The 15,494-nt window shown below is 41.9% G+C and overlaps 1 protein-coding gene across 1 annotated transcript in view; it reads left to right on the top strand.

Annotated features, from left to right (window-relative positions):
• CBLC (Cbl proto-oncogene C) overlaps positions 1-14,615 on the top strand; it is a 44,929-nt gene extending 30,314 nt beyond the window's left edge. Inside the window, exons 5-10 of the mRNA XM_066607171.1 lie at positions 2,986-3,123; positions 5,847-5,934; positions 7,882-8,013; positions 9,201-9,284; positions 12,366-12,407; positions 12,580-14,615. Of these exons, the coding sequence (XP_066463268.1) occupies positions 2,986-3,123; positions 5,847-5,934; positions 7,882-8,013; positions 9,201-9,284; positions 12,366-12,407; positions 12,580-12,882 (787 nt within the window). The 3' untranslated portion in view covers positions 12,883-14,615. The remainder of the gene's footprint in view (positions 1-2,985; positions 3,124-5,846; positions 5,935-7,881; positions 8,014-9,200; positions 9,285-12,365; positions 12,408-12,579) is intronic.
• Positions 14,616-15,494: the final 879 nt, after the last annotated feature.

Genomic DNA, 15,494 nt, shown 5'->3' on the forward strand with positions numbered 1-15,494 from the left:
GCGAGTATTATGTTCACACCGAAGCAAAACAAACAACATAAAGGGAAGTCAACTGCCGCATGATATGTGCAGCCCTGAATGAGACCTATGAGGCTCTGACTCAACCAGCTGGGATGAGGTAATGAAACCTAAAGGGTTGTAGGGGTTAGAAAAACATGACTGCTTTCTTCAAAAAATAGTGCCACAGCTGTACACAGGTTATGTATGGTATTGCAGTTCCATTCCATTCACGTTAGCGGAGCTGAGCTGCAATACCAACCATAACTTGTAGATATCTGTGGCACTGTTTTTGGAAGAAAGGAGCTACATTTTTCTAATTCGGTACAACCCCTTTAACCGCTTCTTGGCATAAAACCATACATGCTCTGTACTCAGTGGGACACCTGGCTGCGGTGATCCAGATCAGACATATCTACAATTCCAGCCACAGCAGCAAGGAGACAACTCCAGTCCTAGATGTTGTGGAATTTGCCCTTCTGTGGAATATTTAGTACCGTGAGCTGCACTGCTAACGAGTTGAAAATGGCAAAATCCCGCCGGCAATTCCCCACTAAAATCCGCAGTCAGCAGTGCAGAATTCAGGGACGGCATATTCCGCATCGCTGTTGCGGAATATTACATCCTGTGTGAAATGTCCCTAGTGGAGTTCAGGCAAACTGAAAGCTTCCTGTTTTTTAACCCCTTAAGGACCAGCCTGTTTTGTACCTAAAGGACCAGACACTTTTTAGGGATTTTACTCTAGGTTTTACTGCCCCATTTTTTTCCTTCAGCTATCAAATTATTTTTGCTGTGCTTTTTTTTTCCGTGACATATAGGGCTATTTTTTAAATATGTTTTTCACTGCCTTTTTTTCCCGCCTTTTAGTTTTATTGGGGTAAAAAGCTAAAAAAAAAAGATTTTTTAACATTTATACTATTTTTTTTTTTTTATAGTAGTATATTCACACTAAAATAAAGTATGGGGGTGGGTTCTGCATTTTGTTTTGAACGTTTTGATATATAATATGTATGGTTTTGGTTTACAGGGCGCATGCAGCGACGGTTTTGGTTGGCGCCGGCTTTGGGTTATTTTCTTTTTTCTGCATATATTTTTATTTTATTTTGTAATTTATTTACTTATTTATGCATTTTTTTTTCTATCTATGTCCCCCATGTCTCCATATAAGACCTAAGGTGGTCATTCACATGGTCTTTTTGTTATTTGACACTTTTCCACTATAGCTGGGGCATCTATAGGAGCTATAGGCGCAGAGCTAAGTTCCAAGATCTAGCTTCGGCTCCATCCCGCCCCTCCCATTGCAAATAGTGCCAGGGGGCGGAGAGGGGGCGGGAGCTCACTGCACTGCTCTTCCAGCCTCCTCCCCCTGCAGAGAGGGTCACCGTATATCGCCCAGGCGTGAAAACCCAGCCGATATACAGTGGTCTGAATGAGCCCTAAAGGCTTATTCACACGAGTGTATATCAGCCGGACGATACCATGTTATGCACGGATTTGTCGTATATGCCGTCGGGCGGGGGAAGTACCAGTAAAACACATTGCATGGCATGTGATGTGCACGCCAGTGTAATGCAAGGTTTCCCATTGAAAACAATGTGAAACACTTGCTGATCCTCCGATGCAGCTAAAAGCCGCAACGTAGGATCGCTAATTCGCTATCTTACTGCAGTAATGGAAGGCATTTTTGATAGAAAAATGTCTTGCATCGCCGTGAAAACGCACGCCGGCGAGCGCGATATCGGGCCGAGAAATTCGTTGTGATATCTCACTCGCCCGTGTATCAGTAGCCTTATGGTATCACAGTAATCGTACCGACCCACAGAGTGAAGATAACATGCCATTTTTATCTTACCATGAATGCCGTAAAAATTCCCCCCTTCCTCTGCCGCCATGGCGAATTAGCAATATTTTTCATTTCACCTCAATTAAAAAGTTTTCCATTACCTTATATGGTACGTTAAATGGTGCTATTGAAAAGTACGACTCATCCTGCAAAAACCAAGCCCTCATGTGGCCATGTCACTGGGACAATAAAAAATTATGATCTGTGGAAAATGAAGGGGAAAAATGAAAAGGGAAAGATTGAAAAGCATTGTAAAGGAAGGGGTTAATTGAGGAAGATGAAGGAAAGCAGAGGGCTGCCATACATAGATCATAAAGCAGCGGCTGCTTTCCCTTGTGCTGACCTGTTAGTAATCGGTCAATCTCTGAGTAATAAATCAATAGCTGTGATGCAATAGTTGGGACTTTACGCCGATGTCTGTTATTTCCTGTTAATTCTGTTCCCGTCCTTTTGTGCTGAGTATAATTTGTATATATTCTTTATTTAAAGACGATACAACAAGGGGGGCATCATGGCAGGGGAGTAATCACAGTGTGAATCATTCACATAAACACTAAACACACAACAACCACAGCTCTGCTGAAAGTATCAGATGAGAATACAGAGGTTGATACATTAATCAAGTAAAGACAAATGGTGGGATGAAAGTAATCCAGTGGCTAGTGGGTATTAATGAACCGTGGTCTCCATAGAAGACGGTGAACCAAACACTCTAGAGATTCTTGGACTTCTCCATGTTCCCCTCACGACTGTTTTTAATCTTTTCAAAGAGTGTTTACCTCGTTATACCATTCTAGAACAGAAGGGGTTGTACTAACTCTCCATTTCCTGTGGATCAAGATTTTAGCTGTGTTTATCAGGAATGGGAAAATTGATTTATTCTTAATTAAGAAGCCCGATTTATCTAAAGGTCCATTTACATGCAAAGATTATTGCTCAAAATTCATCAGAAACTGACAGTTTTGAGCGATCATTTTGCATTAGGTATTAATGGGCTAATCAGTTGTTCTTTCCGGTGATCGGCCGCTGGCTGGTTTGGGAAATTTTCAAGGTATAATTCATTACTGAGGATCGTTCCAGCAATGGAAAACGTTATATATCCCTTGTCAGACCAGCGCAATCAAAGCTCTCCTCTCTTCCCACAGTTATATCTTTCGACTGAGCTGCACACACCTCGGACAGTGGGCCATCGGCTACGTGACATCTGGAGGCAGCATCCTACAGACCATCCCACATAACAAGTCTTTATATGAAGCTCTGAGGGATGGAGAGAGAGAAGGCTTGTGAGTGAGACTAAACTATTTGGTCTGGGAATGACTGTAGTCTGGTAGAACTGGTGCAATTGGGGCTTTGAATAGAATCCTTGGTTAAAAGGGTTGTACAGGATAAGACAAACATGGCTCTTTTCAGAACAGTGCCATTCCTGCCCATGGGTTGTGTCTGGTATTGCAGTTCAGCTCCATTTTAGTTAAATCCCTACTTTCTTCCAAAAATATATGAACACCATCCATGGGTTTTTTTATGGTATTGTAGGGTCACACTAAAGAGAATGGAGATGAGCTGCAATTAGAGATGAGCGAACGTACTCGTAATGAGTACTTACGCACCCGAGTACCGCCATTTTCGAGTACTTCAGTACTCGGGCGCAAAGATTCGGGGGGCGCCGGGGGGCTGGGAGAGGCGCGGCGGTGCGGGGGGGAGCAGCGGGGAACAGGGGGGAGCCCTCTCTCTCTCCCTCTCCCCCCCACTCCCCACTGCTACCCCCGTGCTGCCACGGCGCCCCCCGAATCTTTACGCGCGAGTACTGCTGTACTCGAAAATGGCGGTGCTCGGGTGCGTAAGTACTCGTAACGAGTACGTTCGCTCATCTCTAGCTGCAATACTATACACAACCTATGGTCAACTGTGGCACTGCTTTTGAAAGAATGCAGCCGTGTTTTTCTAATTTTGTACAACTCCTTTAAAGGGGCTGAGCTGCTAATACAGGTTAATACTACCTGTAATACCACCTGTGGACAGGTGTGGCGCAGTTTTTTTGAAAGAAAGACATATGTTTCTAATGCTTTATAAATTATATCCCTTTTCATCCAGATTCACATGGGCATATTACAGATGATTGTCCCAGCCTGAAAGTGGGTTTATTGACCTGAATTTAGCATTGCTGATGTGAAACTGGGGTAAAAGGGGTTGTACCACTTCGATCTGGTTTCAGACAGCTCTGTACATTGCACAGCAGCCCGGGTTAACCCTGCAGGCTGAATGCCATTCACTTCAATAGCATTTAGCTTGTAGTACCAACCTGGGCCACTATGTAATGCACGGAGCTGTCTGAAAATGGCTAGAAGTGGGGCAACCCCTTTAAGGTGTGAGTTTTCTGATCAGAAGATGGGGTCAGAGGTCAAAGGGGAATAATACAAGTTATTAGATAATGGTTGTGTAGAAAATCCAAATTCCGTCAATTTATGTACTGTAAGATTTCAATAAGTAATGGACCAGTGATGGCTGGTTGTCTCGGGGCAAATCTCATCTGTCAACTTCTAATTACTTTAGGAATTCACATCATAAATTTCTAAACTACAGGGACACTTAAAGGGTTTTCCTGGACTTTAAAAAAATTGACAAGTCTTAGAAATGTGTAAAAGATAGAAAAAACACATACTCGCCTACTCCAGCAGCGCTTCATCCACCACTGGGGCCCCGAATGCTCAAACCTGGAAGAAACAAGCCAGCTGTCATGTCCTGCTCATTGTGCACATGAGCAGTCAGCAATCCCAGTGGTGATTCTTCCATGAGCGCTGAAGCCTGTGATTGGCTGAGCAGTCACATGTAGAAAGACCGACACATGACTGCCAGCCTACTTCTTCCAAGCAACAGGCAGCTGGGTTCCAAGATGGGAAACCGCTGAAGTAGTTGAGCCTATTTTCTATCTCTTACACAATTCTAGGGCCTGCCCATTTCTTTAATTTACAGGAATGGTGCAGGATAAAAAAAACCTGTTGTTTTCTTCCAGATTCACTTTAAGACGTTATTCACATAAGTGTTTTTATGCGGCTAATTTAGCCACAATAAAAAATCGTGACCACCGGAAGCATTTGATTCCAATGCATTCATTCAGATAGCCGATTACTAGCTTCGTAAAAACGTCCGGCAGCTGAAGATAGGACATTGACGCCAAAATACATTGAGCGATGTTTTGACGCAGCCGGAAAAAAATAGTTCTTGTCCTATCTATCGGTTGCCATTAGCTGGCAGCTCTCATAGGCTTCTTTGGAAGCTGCCGGCAAAGGGAGGGGAAGGCAGTTATCCGTGGCTAGCACTGTTACAACATGTCAGCTGGCACTATTGAGCCAATAGAATTCTTTTAGAAGATTTCTCCCAGCCGAAGGAATTCTCGGCTGTGGCGTATATATCACGCCATGTAAAGGAAGCCTTAGAGCTTCAACAGATGAAGGTGATGCGCAATATGCTTGCCTCTGCACAATTATAAGCTCCATATTTGCACATGCTCATTCACACGGGCGGGACAATCACCCCACACTGATTTAAAAGGTTAATTTGCCTAACGAGGTGACGGTGATCGCAAAAACAACGGGCACAAAAGAAAGATGTGAGAATGAACCCACTGAAATCAATGGGTTCTATTATCCACCTTATGTGCGTGGCAACTTCCTGCGCACATTATTGTGGTGCATCACGTTTGTCTGTCGAAGCCCTAAATCCTCAAATAAGAAGCATTCGTTGACATGAGCACTGCCGGGTATATCTAAGTATTAGTACTGGTGGATATTGTATGCAGAGACATCATTTGAAGCTCCTGGGTCACAATGCTGAGTCTGCTCCAGCTCCTCACCTTCCATGTTCAGTTATAACAGTAGTGTCTTATGTGATAGAAGAACGTTTGGGCACAACTCAGGCACCAGCACCCCGGTACAACTACCCCCATTGCACCCCTGTATCTACACCTCTGAAGGTATGTGAATACTTAACACATGTGTTGTGCCTACAGGTACCTCTATCCAAATGGTTTGAACATTAGTCCGGATCTATCAGCCCTCACAAATCCAACTGCAAACTCAGTGGTTCAAGTGACTCAGGTAAGCAAGGTGTGCTGGAAATGCCAAAAAGAGCGACACCAAAATGCTGTATAACAGTGAATGAACATCAGGAAGCGAAAATGCACCAAGTTTTAGGGCTGAACGCCACCTAGTGGTAGATATCTAGATATTTATTTACCCTTATAAAGTGGACCGTGTGTAAGAAATTTCCAAGTTTGAATTCCTACACATGGCCGTATTACCAATCCGTGTAGCAGAGACCCGTCATATGCATCCCATGGAATCCTACTGGGTTTTGTGGAGTCAATGAGAAGAGATTACAGAACCTTTCATCGGTAGGGGTCACCTTTCTCACCAAAAATACCAGCCAATGTAGAAGGCAGCGTAGCCTATTACAACGTATAATTTTACCTCCATTATTCCAATGGCCCCTATAGTAATGGCCCCCCTTCTCAGTGGCCCCAGTGAGAATAGTCCTTGCCTTTTGTGGCCCCAAAAGGTATTTTTTATCAGCAATTAATATGGCTGGTTAAAAAGAAATACTAAAATACCACCACCGACCTTAGTACTTAAATATCAACACCATAAGGTCCAATTCAGACCTGGGAGGATTGTGGAGGTCACCGTACATGCTCTATCCGCATGGCTTAGTGCAGTAAATAAGCAAGCTATAACAAGTGGTAATGTTGTGATATAAGCTATCAATGTCATACTGGAATATTTAAAGCTTTTATTCACTACAAGCTAAAAGGGTTGTCACCCCTAAACAATTAGATGGATCCTGAGTGAAACCCACTTGTGATGTCACAGCTGCTTGCCTGAGTGAAACCCACTTGTGATGTCACAGCTGCTTGCCTGAGTGAAACCCACTTGTGATGTCACAGCTGCTTACCTGAGTGAAACCCACTTGTGATGTCACAGCTGCTTGCCCTGAGTGAAATCCACTTGTGATGTCACAGCTGCTTACCTGAGTGAAATCCACTTATGATGTCACAGCTGCTTGCCCTGAGTGAAATCGACTTGTGATGTCACAGTACTTAACAGGAACAGAGTTGTGGGAATAGCTGTCTGCCAGATGGAAACACTCTGGTGATATCACAGTATTGTACTCAAGTGTAGTTTGAAACAAGGAATAATGTGGCTTCTTTGATTTTATGGCAATGGCCCCCCTGCCTACAGAGCCCCTGTGCAGCCACACATATGGTATGTCCATCAAATGGAAAGTTGATTTTTGTGAAAACGGTTTCACTTCTAGACACTGCAGTTATCAGTGACAGTGCCCATGAAACAGACAGTGAGGTACAAGTGATTTGGGTGTTACAGAATATAGATGCATGATGTTACCCTTGGTCAGATTTGAACCTAGGACCCCAGCACTGCGCTAACCACTGGGTTACATCCATTGAACTATCACTGCTCAGTACTTGTTTTAGGGGCTGTTATGAACTTCCAGTACAGTTTGCACTAATCCGGACTGAACCAAACTTTTTGACAAACTTTGGCCAACCAAACTTTTGAAATGTTTGCTTATCTCTACTTATAACATTTATCTTCCATAACCTTTGCGCTACCCTTCTCTCCTGACTGTGGACTGCTCGGTGCTTTCCGTAACTCAGTAAAACTAACACAATGCCTGCTATGAGAAACAAATGCTGAGTGATTACATTTTTGTTTGAAAGGGGAAAACCTGCTTAATTCATTGGATAGTTGTTCTAAATGTCTGTAGAATCAGATGCCTTAATAAAGGGAAACTGGTGTGTGCAGAATACAGTCCAATGAGCTGATGCTCCATCACTCTATCACTTATCTCTTCTGTGGATTAACGAAGTGTTGTCAAAGGGACAACATGTCACATGATCACAGTGGCCAATTACTTGACGACAATCAAGTGGGACCAAGGGGCCCACTTTTCTTATACAGGGGCCCTCCACTGTATCTGTGTTTGCTCCATATATCTATTATATATATTTTACTCTTTTCATATAGGAACAATGGGATTTGTATTCAGACATGGATTCCACATTTGAATTGTGCAAGATCTGCGCGGACAATGGGAAGAATACACGGATACATCCTTGTGGCCACTTATTGTGTGATACCTGTCTAACGGCATGGCAGGTAATACAATGGGGTGCACTTACTTACTTAGGGTACAGTAACACTTGTCCAGGTATATTTACTGCCTGCCTGGGATACATATATTAAAAAGTTATTAGTGTAGAGTACTTATCACAATACAGTACCAGTCAAAAGTTTGTACACGACTCCATTGCATGGTTTATCTTGTTTATTTTCTAAATTGTAAATTCATATTGAAGACATGAAAACTATGAAGGGACACAGAGAAGTAAGTAGTAATTAAAAAAGTGTTAAACAAACCAGCACTATTCTTTCAGTCTCTCAATCAGCTTCATAAGGTCGTCACCTGGAAGGGTTTTTCAACAGTCTTGAAGGAGCTCCCAGAGGTGCCGAATACTTGGTGGCTGCTCTTCCTTCACTCTGTTGTCCAACTCATGCCATATCATCTCAGTTGGGTTTAGGTTGGGGGATTGTGGAGGCCATGTCATCTGACGCCTCACTCCATCACTCTCGTTCTTGGTCAGATAGCCCTAACATAGCCTGGAGGTGTGTTTATGTAAGAGGTTAATCCTATTAAATGCTGACATAATGCCCATTTTTACACTTAACAATTATTGCTCACAATTCGTTCAATCGCCCAAAAAGTATCGATAATCATTACATACAAACGCGGACATTGTGCACTTTTTGCTTGAACGATGATTTTAAGGTCAACTTAAAATCCATCCTTCAGCTAGTGAGAGATAAAGTATCTCTAAACAGACAGCATGCTGTAATCTCCACGGGAGTTGGCAGATAACAATTTAACCTGCCAGCAGCCACAAGGAGAACAATGCAGCTGTGTGCACAGCTGGATGTCTGATTAATCACACAGTGGGCTCCTGGATGCCCCTTTACATGCAAATGAAGATGATAAAGTGTTAATGTCTATTAACACTTTATGCAAATAGATCGCAAAATCTTTCAGTCATTTGAAGGATTATCTTAGCGTGTAAATGGGCTTTTAGCAGGGCTCTTTACTTGAGGTCCTTGGGCTGGCACTGATGTAGTGAACAGGATCTTTGGATCCACTGATATGGAAAAACACTTCAGGATAGTCGGTGAAATATAACTGATAGCCTTCAGTTAGACACTAATGAAGATTGTATGTACTGTATTTTGGTCAAGTCTGTGTAACTAATCATTTATTGAATGGACTCTTTCTGATGACACTTTGTTCTTTGTAGAAATCCGACAACACATGTCCTTTCTGTCGCACCAAAATTACAGGCAGAGAAGAGGTTTACATTGCCTCACCTTCAGTTGAACAAGTGGGTATTGTTATATTAAAATGGATTAGGCACAAAACCATTAATGATTACCTATAGAGTCAAGAGTATGCAGTATCGGGCCACCATGCACCATGATGTCAATTAAAGCACTGTGCCAAATCTCCAGGGAATGGGCATAGTGCTTCATGCCACCAGCCTTCTAGCATAAAGTAGACTGAGTGTCTGGATAACTAGGTAGTAAAGTCAATTTTACTGACTGCTATTAAAAATTCAACTAGCCCACCATGTGTAATGACCGCACTGCTATTAGCCATGGGCTCACTACTGTTTACTATACCTCTTGCTAGTTATATGTGTTTAAGCCTTTCATGACCGAGAATCATTGATGCACCTGCGTCCAGATCACATTCTGTAGTTCTGGTATTTCCAGCTTTGAAAAATAATAACTTTTTAACTTTTTGGGTGACATATCTACAGGAAGGCTTATTTTTTGTAGGACAACTTGCATTTTTCAATGGCACCATTTAATGTTCCATCTACTGTATTGAAAGGCTTTAAAAAATTTCCAAGTTTGTCAAAATGGGGGGAAAAAAAACCACAATAGTGCCATTTCTTTTGGAGGAGGTGGGGGTTATTTTTACAGCATTCACGTCACAGTAAAAATGACACGTTCTCTTTTCTATTCTATGGGTCAATACAGTTTCATTGCTAACAAAGGTATATCATTGTATGTATAATAATGCAACGAGCTGAAGTTAGCAGAAGTAATTCGAGTGGGCATTGTAACTCAGGCCTAGTCATGGTGGCTGCTACTCTGTGTAGAACGATGACTCCCGCAGTAGGCGGATTTCACAAGGGTGATTGGTGATAGCACATGGTACAAGTTCAACGTGACGCCAGTGCCTCTGAGTATGGTGCAACTGTAAAATAAAGAGTACAGACCAAAGAGCTTTAGTAAAACTGGAGGCACGCAGTTGTTATTGACTCTTGCAAAATGACAAGTTAGAATTCACTTGACAGTTCTAGCAGGAAGCAGAAACTTCAGCCGTTCTTCTCTCACGCATGAAACAACAGATTAGGTTTCCTGAACTCTCTCTTGGAGGATAAAACTGCCAGATTAAGTTAGAAGGTTCCTGCGCTGGGCGGTTATTTGTGGAGGAATGGAGGGATGAGTGCAGGCTCTCTCCTGGACACCCTGACTTCTGACTCAGCAGGGATGTGGTAAACTCACGGTTACTAGGCCTGATTTCCTTCCAGCTGCGCGGGGTCTGCCCTAACTCAGATGTCTTCTGGTAGAGTGGAAAAAGACTCTCCTGTAGCCAGCTCCACGACTTGAATTCCCCAGGCACTGCTTGACTTGATCTAGCCTACATTAGGCCAGACCTGACTTGAGCTCAGACCTCAACTACCCTCCTTCTTTCTCTCCCTCAGCACTCCTGCACACTGGCGATTACGACATTGCTGTATATTTTTAACGCAAATGTTAATAGTACTTTCTAATGTTAAAAACACATTGCACAAAAATCACAAGTTTTTGGTTTGTGTTTTTTTTGCGATACGTTTTTAACATAAGAAAGTTCTATTGACACTTGCGTTAAAAAAAGCAGCGATATCGCAATCACCAGTGTGCAGGAGCCCTCAGACAGACCTCAACCCCACCCATGCTCTGACTTTTTATGCTATCCCCACCAACCAATCCCAAGCTAAAGGAAGTTCCAATACCCAATCCCAAGGCTAGTTAGGGGGGATTGACAAGGGACAGAGTGGGTTAGGATGAATTATGCTTAGTCATACCCAGGGTAGTCAGAGAGGACACCAGACATTGACCTCTAGTGACCTGTCTAGGGTAATACACATAAGTTAACCAAATTGACAGTACACACATACATACATATACACACACCAAACGAGGTAGAAAGATACGTGCTGTGTGGCCCCAACTCTGGGCCACTACAATAATGATTAAAAAATACTTTCAATAAATAAAATAGGTTTCTATTGACATATTTGGACCCCTATAACTTTATTTTCTGTTGATGGGTCTGTGTGAGGGCTCACTTTTTGTGGAGCAACCTGTAGTTTCTATTGGTAACATTTTGCAGAACATATGATTTTTTGATCACTTTTTATTCAATTTTTCTTGGACACGAAGTGACCAAAGAAGTGCAGATCTGCAATTGTATTTTTTTTGTTGTTGTTGTTGTTTTAGGAGTAAACTATGCAGGATCGGTAATGTGATATTTTAATAAATTGCACCTTTACGGATGCAGCAATAACTATTTTAATTTTTTAAAAACTTTTTTAGAGGCAACGACTGGTAAATGTTTTTTTCTGCCTTTTAATATTCTTTATAATAACGGAAAAGTCTTTATTTTACTTTTTTCAACTTTTTTATTAGTCCACATAGGGAACTTGAACTTGCGATCATTTGATTGCTTATACAGTGTAATGCAATACTATGGTATTGTATTATACTGTGTTATAACAGATTCCCTATTATAGACGTGCCACAGACACTACTCAATAGGCAAATGATCATGGCAGCCCTGGGAGCCTTCAGAAGGCCCCAGGCTGCCATGACACCTGGATGGCACTCCCATGATGCCATGATGTTATTGCAGTGGGGCCATTTGGGATATAAAGTCAATCCCGATTAACTTTATAACCATGATGTTCTCTTGTGTCAGCAGAACGCTACCTCAAATATATGGGGTGCATTCAGTGAAAATGAAGAGAAGCTAGCCTGGGTTAGAAATCGACCATTACCGCCACCTCCAGATGCCCCCAGCATCCCATCTCATTTAAAAGGTTAACAACTGTGATCAGAGCAAACTTCGATCGTGTTGCCCACCGTTTATGGAGTGCGTTGGACTTCCAAGCTCGCTCCATATACAGCATATACTGTGGACAGCTATAGTCGTCATAACTGCACTGGGCATATTCAGTTCGGACATATATAGCCATATGTATGAGGGGGTAATTTCAAATTCTTATAGAGAATGTGTCAATAAACAAAGTTTGCTTTGCTTCTCAAAAGTTCTTAAAAGGTTCTTAGAAAGACTTTTCAAGCTGGTAAATATATTGCATGAGTGCTTATCCTTGAATTTTATTGCATTTTAGACATCAAGTTCATGGAACAATACCGAAAAGCCAGACAATGATGTGAGTAATGAACACTGTGACTCCAGTCCGTTGTATCGGTATCTTTGTCTGTCTTGTCGTCTCTGCAGTGCAGTCTCGTGTTGTCTGACCTCGTAGAAGACTCTCCATGTTTATCTGTTCAAAGATGACATCTCAATGACTTTATAACCATGACGTTATCTTGTGCCAGCAGAACGCTACCTCAAATGTATGGGGTGCATTCACTGTGAATGAAGAGGAGGTAGCCTGGGTTAGAAATCGACCATTACCGCCACCTCCAGATGCCCCCAGCATCGCATCTCACCCCTCGTTCACACGGGTTTTGCCTAGTGCACCACCTCTTGTTCCTGTTTTTCCTACATCCAGAATGTCATCAGTCTCATTGGCTGCTCGATCCCTCTTGTCATCTCAAAGAGTAAAACTGGAGGCTCGGGATGTCATCCGACGTAGTCCAAATACATGGCAACCAACAATAACAAGACTAAATAGGAGATGAAAAGAAGGGATGATTGATGGACCAATCATTCATTGATGACGTATGGTATTTCCATTTCACTCTGGATTAAAAACCTAGATCAATACTTTCAAGACTACTGTTGTTTCCCAGCCATGTAATGATGGACACCTTGATATCTATCGTATGTTTTTGTAGGATTTTTTTTAACATTAATAAAAATAACTCTTCGTGGCAATGTCACATTGCCTATAGTAATTACAAGAAATAAGATGTATCCGGATGATTGCATCAGATACACATTGTGGTTCATAGTAGTGAAACAAATCTGTGGTGAGAAGTAGCAAAAAGCAATCTTCGGGTTCATTCTAGACTTACAGGAATGATGATCATGGAGCATGGAAAGGGACAAAATAAGCTATATATGTCATAGGTAGGCACAATGAACAGGGGGCCCTATGGTAAAATTCTGGTCTTGGTTCATGCCACCATGTGTATGAACATTCCAGGACACATAAGCCAACACTTGTTTTATTGCTAGCTAGTATTTAACAGATGTGGGGTCCACCAGATTAGACAAGGACGTGTGGTGGATTCACTGGTGGGACCATACATTTTAAAGGAAACTGTTGAAATGAAACATTACCTGTTGAAATGAATTGGTATCGGTTGATAGAGGACACCAGTGGTCCTCCAGAGCAGCTCTTTGTCCTGTGTAATACCAGGAGAGCATTGCCCCCTTGTCCATTCTATAATCCCTGGCCTCATGAACTAGTTAAGCGAGACGTATGCCAAATCAGCAAAGAAAAAGTGCTGTTTAAATCTACTGTCAGCCCTGATGGTAGACTGACAGCAAAGCTACTGGTGAGTACAAATAAGATGAAAACACTAGCAGCCCCAATGGTGGACTGGTAGCAAAGCTATTGATGAGAGAAGCCCTGATGGTAAACTGATAGTAAATAAGGGAGCAGCTACTTAGCAGCGTAGATGTAATTATAGTAGCTGTAAATCACTTACTTTTAACTGCAATCACATTTCTAGGAGTCTTTCTGCTTCTCTCTCCCCCTTCTCCTCCTCCCCTCTGCATTTACTTGTCATCACAAGTTTTTTACCCCACGTCTTAGTGGCCATCATGTGATCACACAATAACACGTCACTCTGCCTTTATGACCACTCATCTTTGATTCCTTCCACTAAACACTATGTAACCTCTGTGCAGCACAATGACATTTTTATATTGTAGCACCCTAATGCTGATGCTGTATAAATCTGTTATGTTTATTTATCATTTATATCATTGTTGCACCACCATATTATATCATAGCTGTACCACCATGTTATATCATCGTTGCACCACCATATTATATCATAGCTGTACCACCATATTATATCATAGCTGTACCACCATGTTATTTCATCGCTGTACTACCATGTTATTTCATCGCTGTACCACCATGTTAGTTCATCGCTGTACCACCATGTTATTTCATCGTTGCACCACCATGTTATATCATCGCTGTACCACCATGTTATATCATAGCTGCACCGCCATCTTATATCATAGCTGTACCACCATGTTATATCATCGCTGCACCAACATCTGGTGTGATATACCATCAGACTGATGTTCTTCCTTCTGGTCGTTCACTCCTGATCTTGTATTGAATCGTTACATTCTCTTTTCATGCCTGATGAAGGACTAATTCTCCTTAATGTTGTTATACTGCATTATTAATTTACTTCTTTTGAACTATTAAATATAGAATTTTACATAAGACACAAGTGTTCTATTTCAGAAATTTAATATCAACACATAAGTAAGAAATAAAAAACGCTGTGTGGCACATGATGATAAACCTTCTTGATCCTTATTATAGGTGGTAATTACTGTGAAGTTGATCCACCAGGTAAGTTCCTACTTGCTGTTTAGTGCAGTCTGAGGTCAACGGCAAAACTATTGCTCCTCTGGAGCTCCAAAGATGGCAGCCGGGCCCACGACAAGGAGCTCTGTTCACTGATTTGCAGGTTGTTGGTCGAGTTGCAATGAGTAGCAGACGTGAAGTGCTAATGATAGGGGGGTCTGAGTCCCTGATAACTGACAGATAATGTTGGATACCAATCACCTGAGTCTTTAAAAGACTAGTCTCAGGGTAGGGAATGGCATTACAATATAAAGTAACTATTATTCACCCTCCAGAGAAGATGGGGACTGTGTCAGTGGTGCTGTACCGGAAGCACAGTGGAAGGGTGAGTAATGTTTTTTATATTTTTTTATGTCATTACCTCTCCTGCAGCAAGTTTTTTAAAGGTTGTAAACCTCCTTTAATGCAATTTCAGACTTCATTTTTTGCTGTCTGTTAATGAGAGAAAATCAGAAAACTCAGTAAGACATAAAATCAATATATAGAGAAAGAAGCAATATCCGGGAATTGCATTACTCATGGTCGTGTTCAGTAGTACTTAGAAAATACTGTAATGCTCAGTAAAGCACAGGAAGGCGATGATGATATTAGTGCAGATTTTGTCCCATCATTGCCGTCTCAAGGTCATTGACATGGTTATCGATCTGATCTGGAGAAAGGTTGTGTTTGGGTTAATATACAGATCCCTGTGAAGGCGAATGTCATCTATGTACATAATATCTCTACTTGTCA

This window comes from Eleutherodactylus coqui, chromosome 6 (assembly GCF_035609145.1).
Source record: "Eleutherodactylus coqui strain aEleCoq1 chromosome 6, aEleCoq1.hap1, whole genome shotgun sequence".
NCBI classification, from domain to species: Eukaryota; Metazoa; Chordata; class Amphibia; order Anura; family Eleutherodactylidae; genus Eleutherodactylus; species Eleutherodactylus coqui.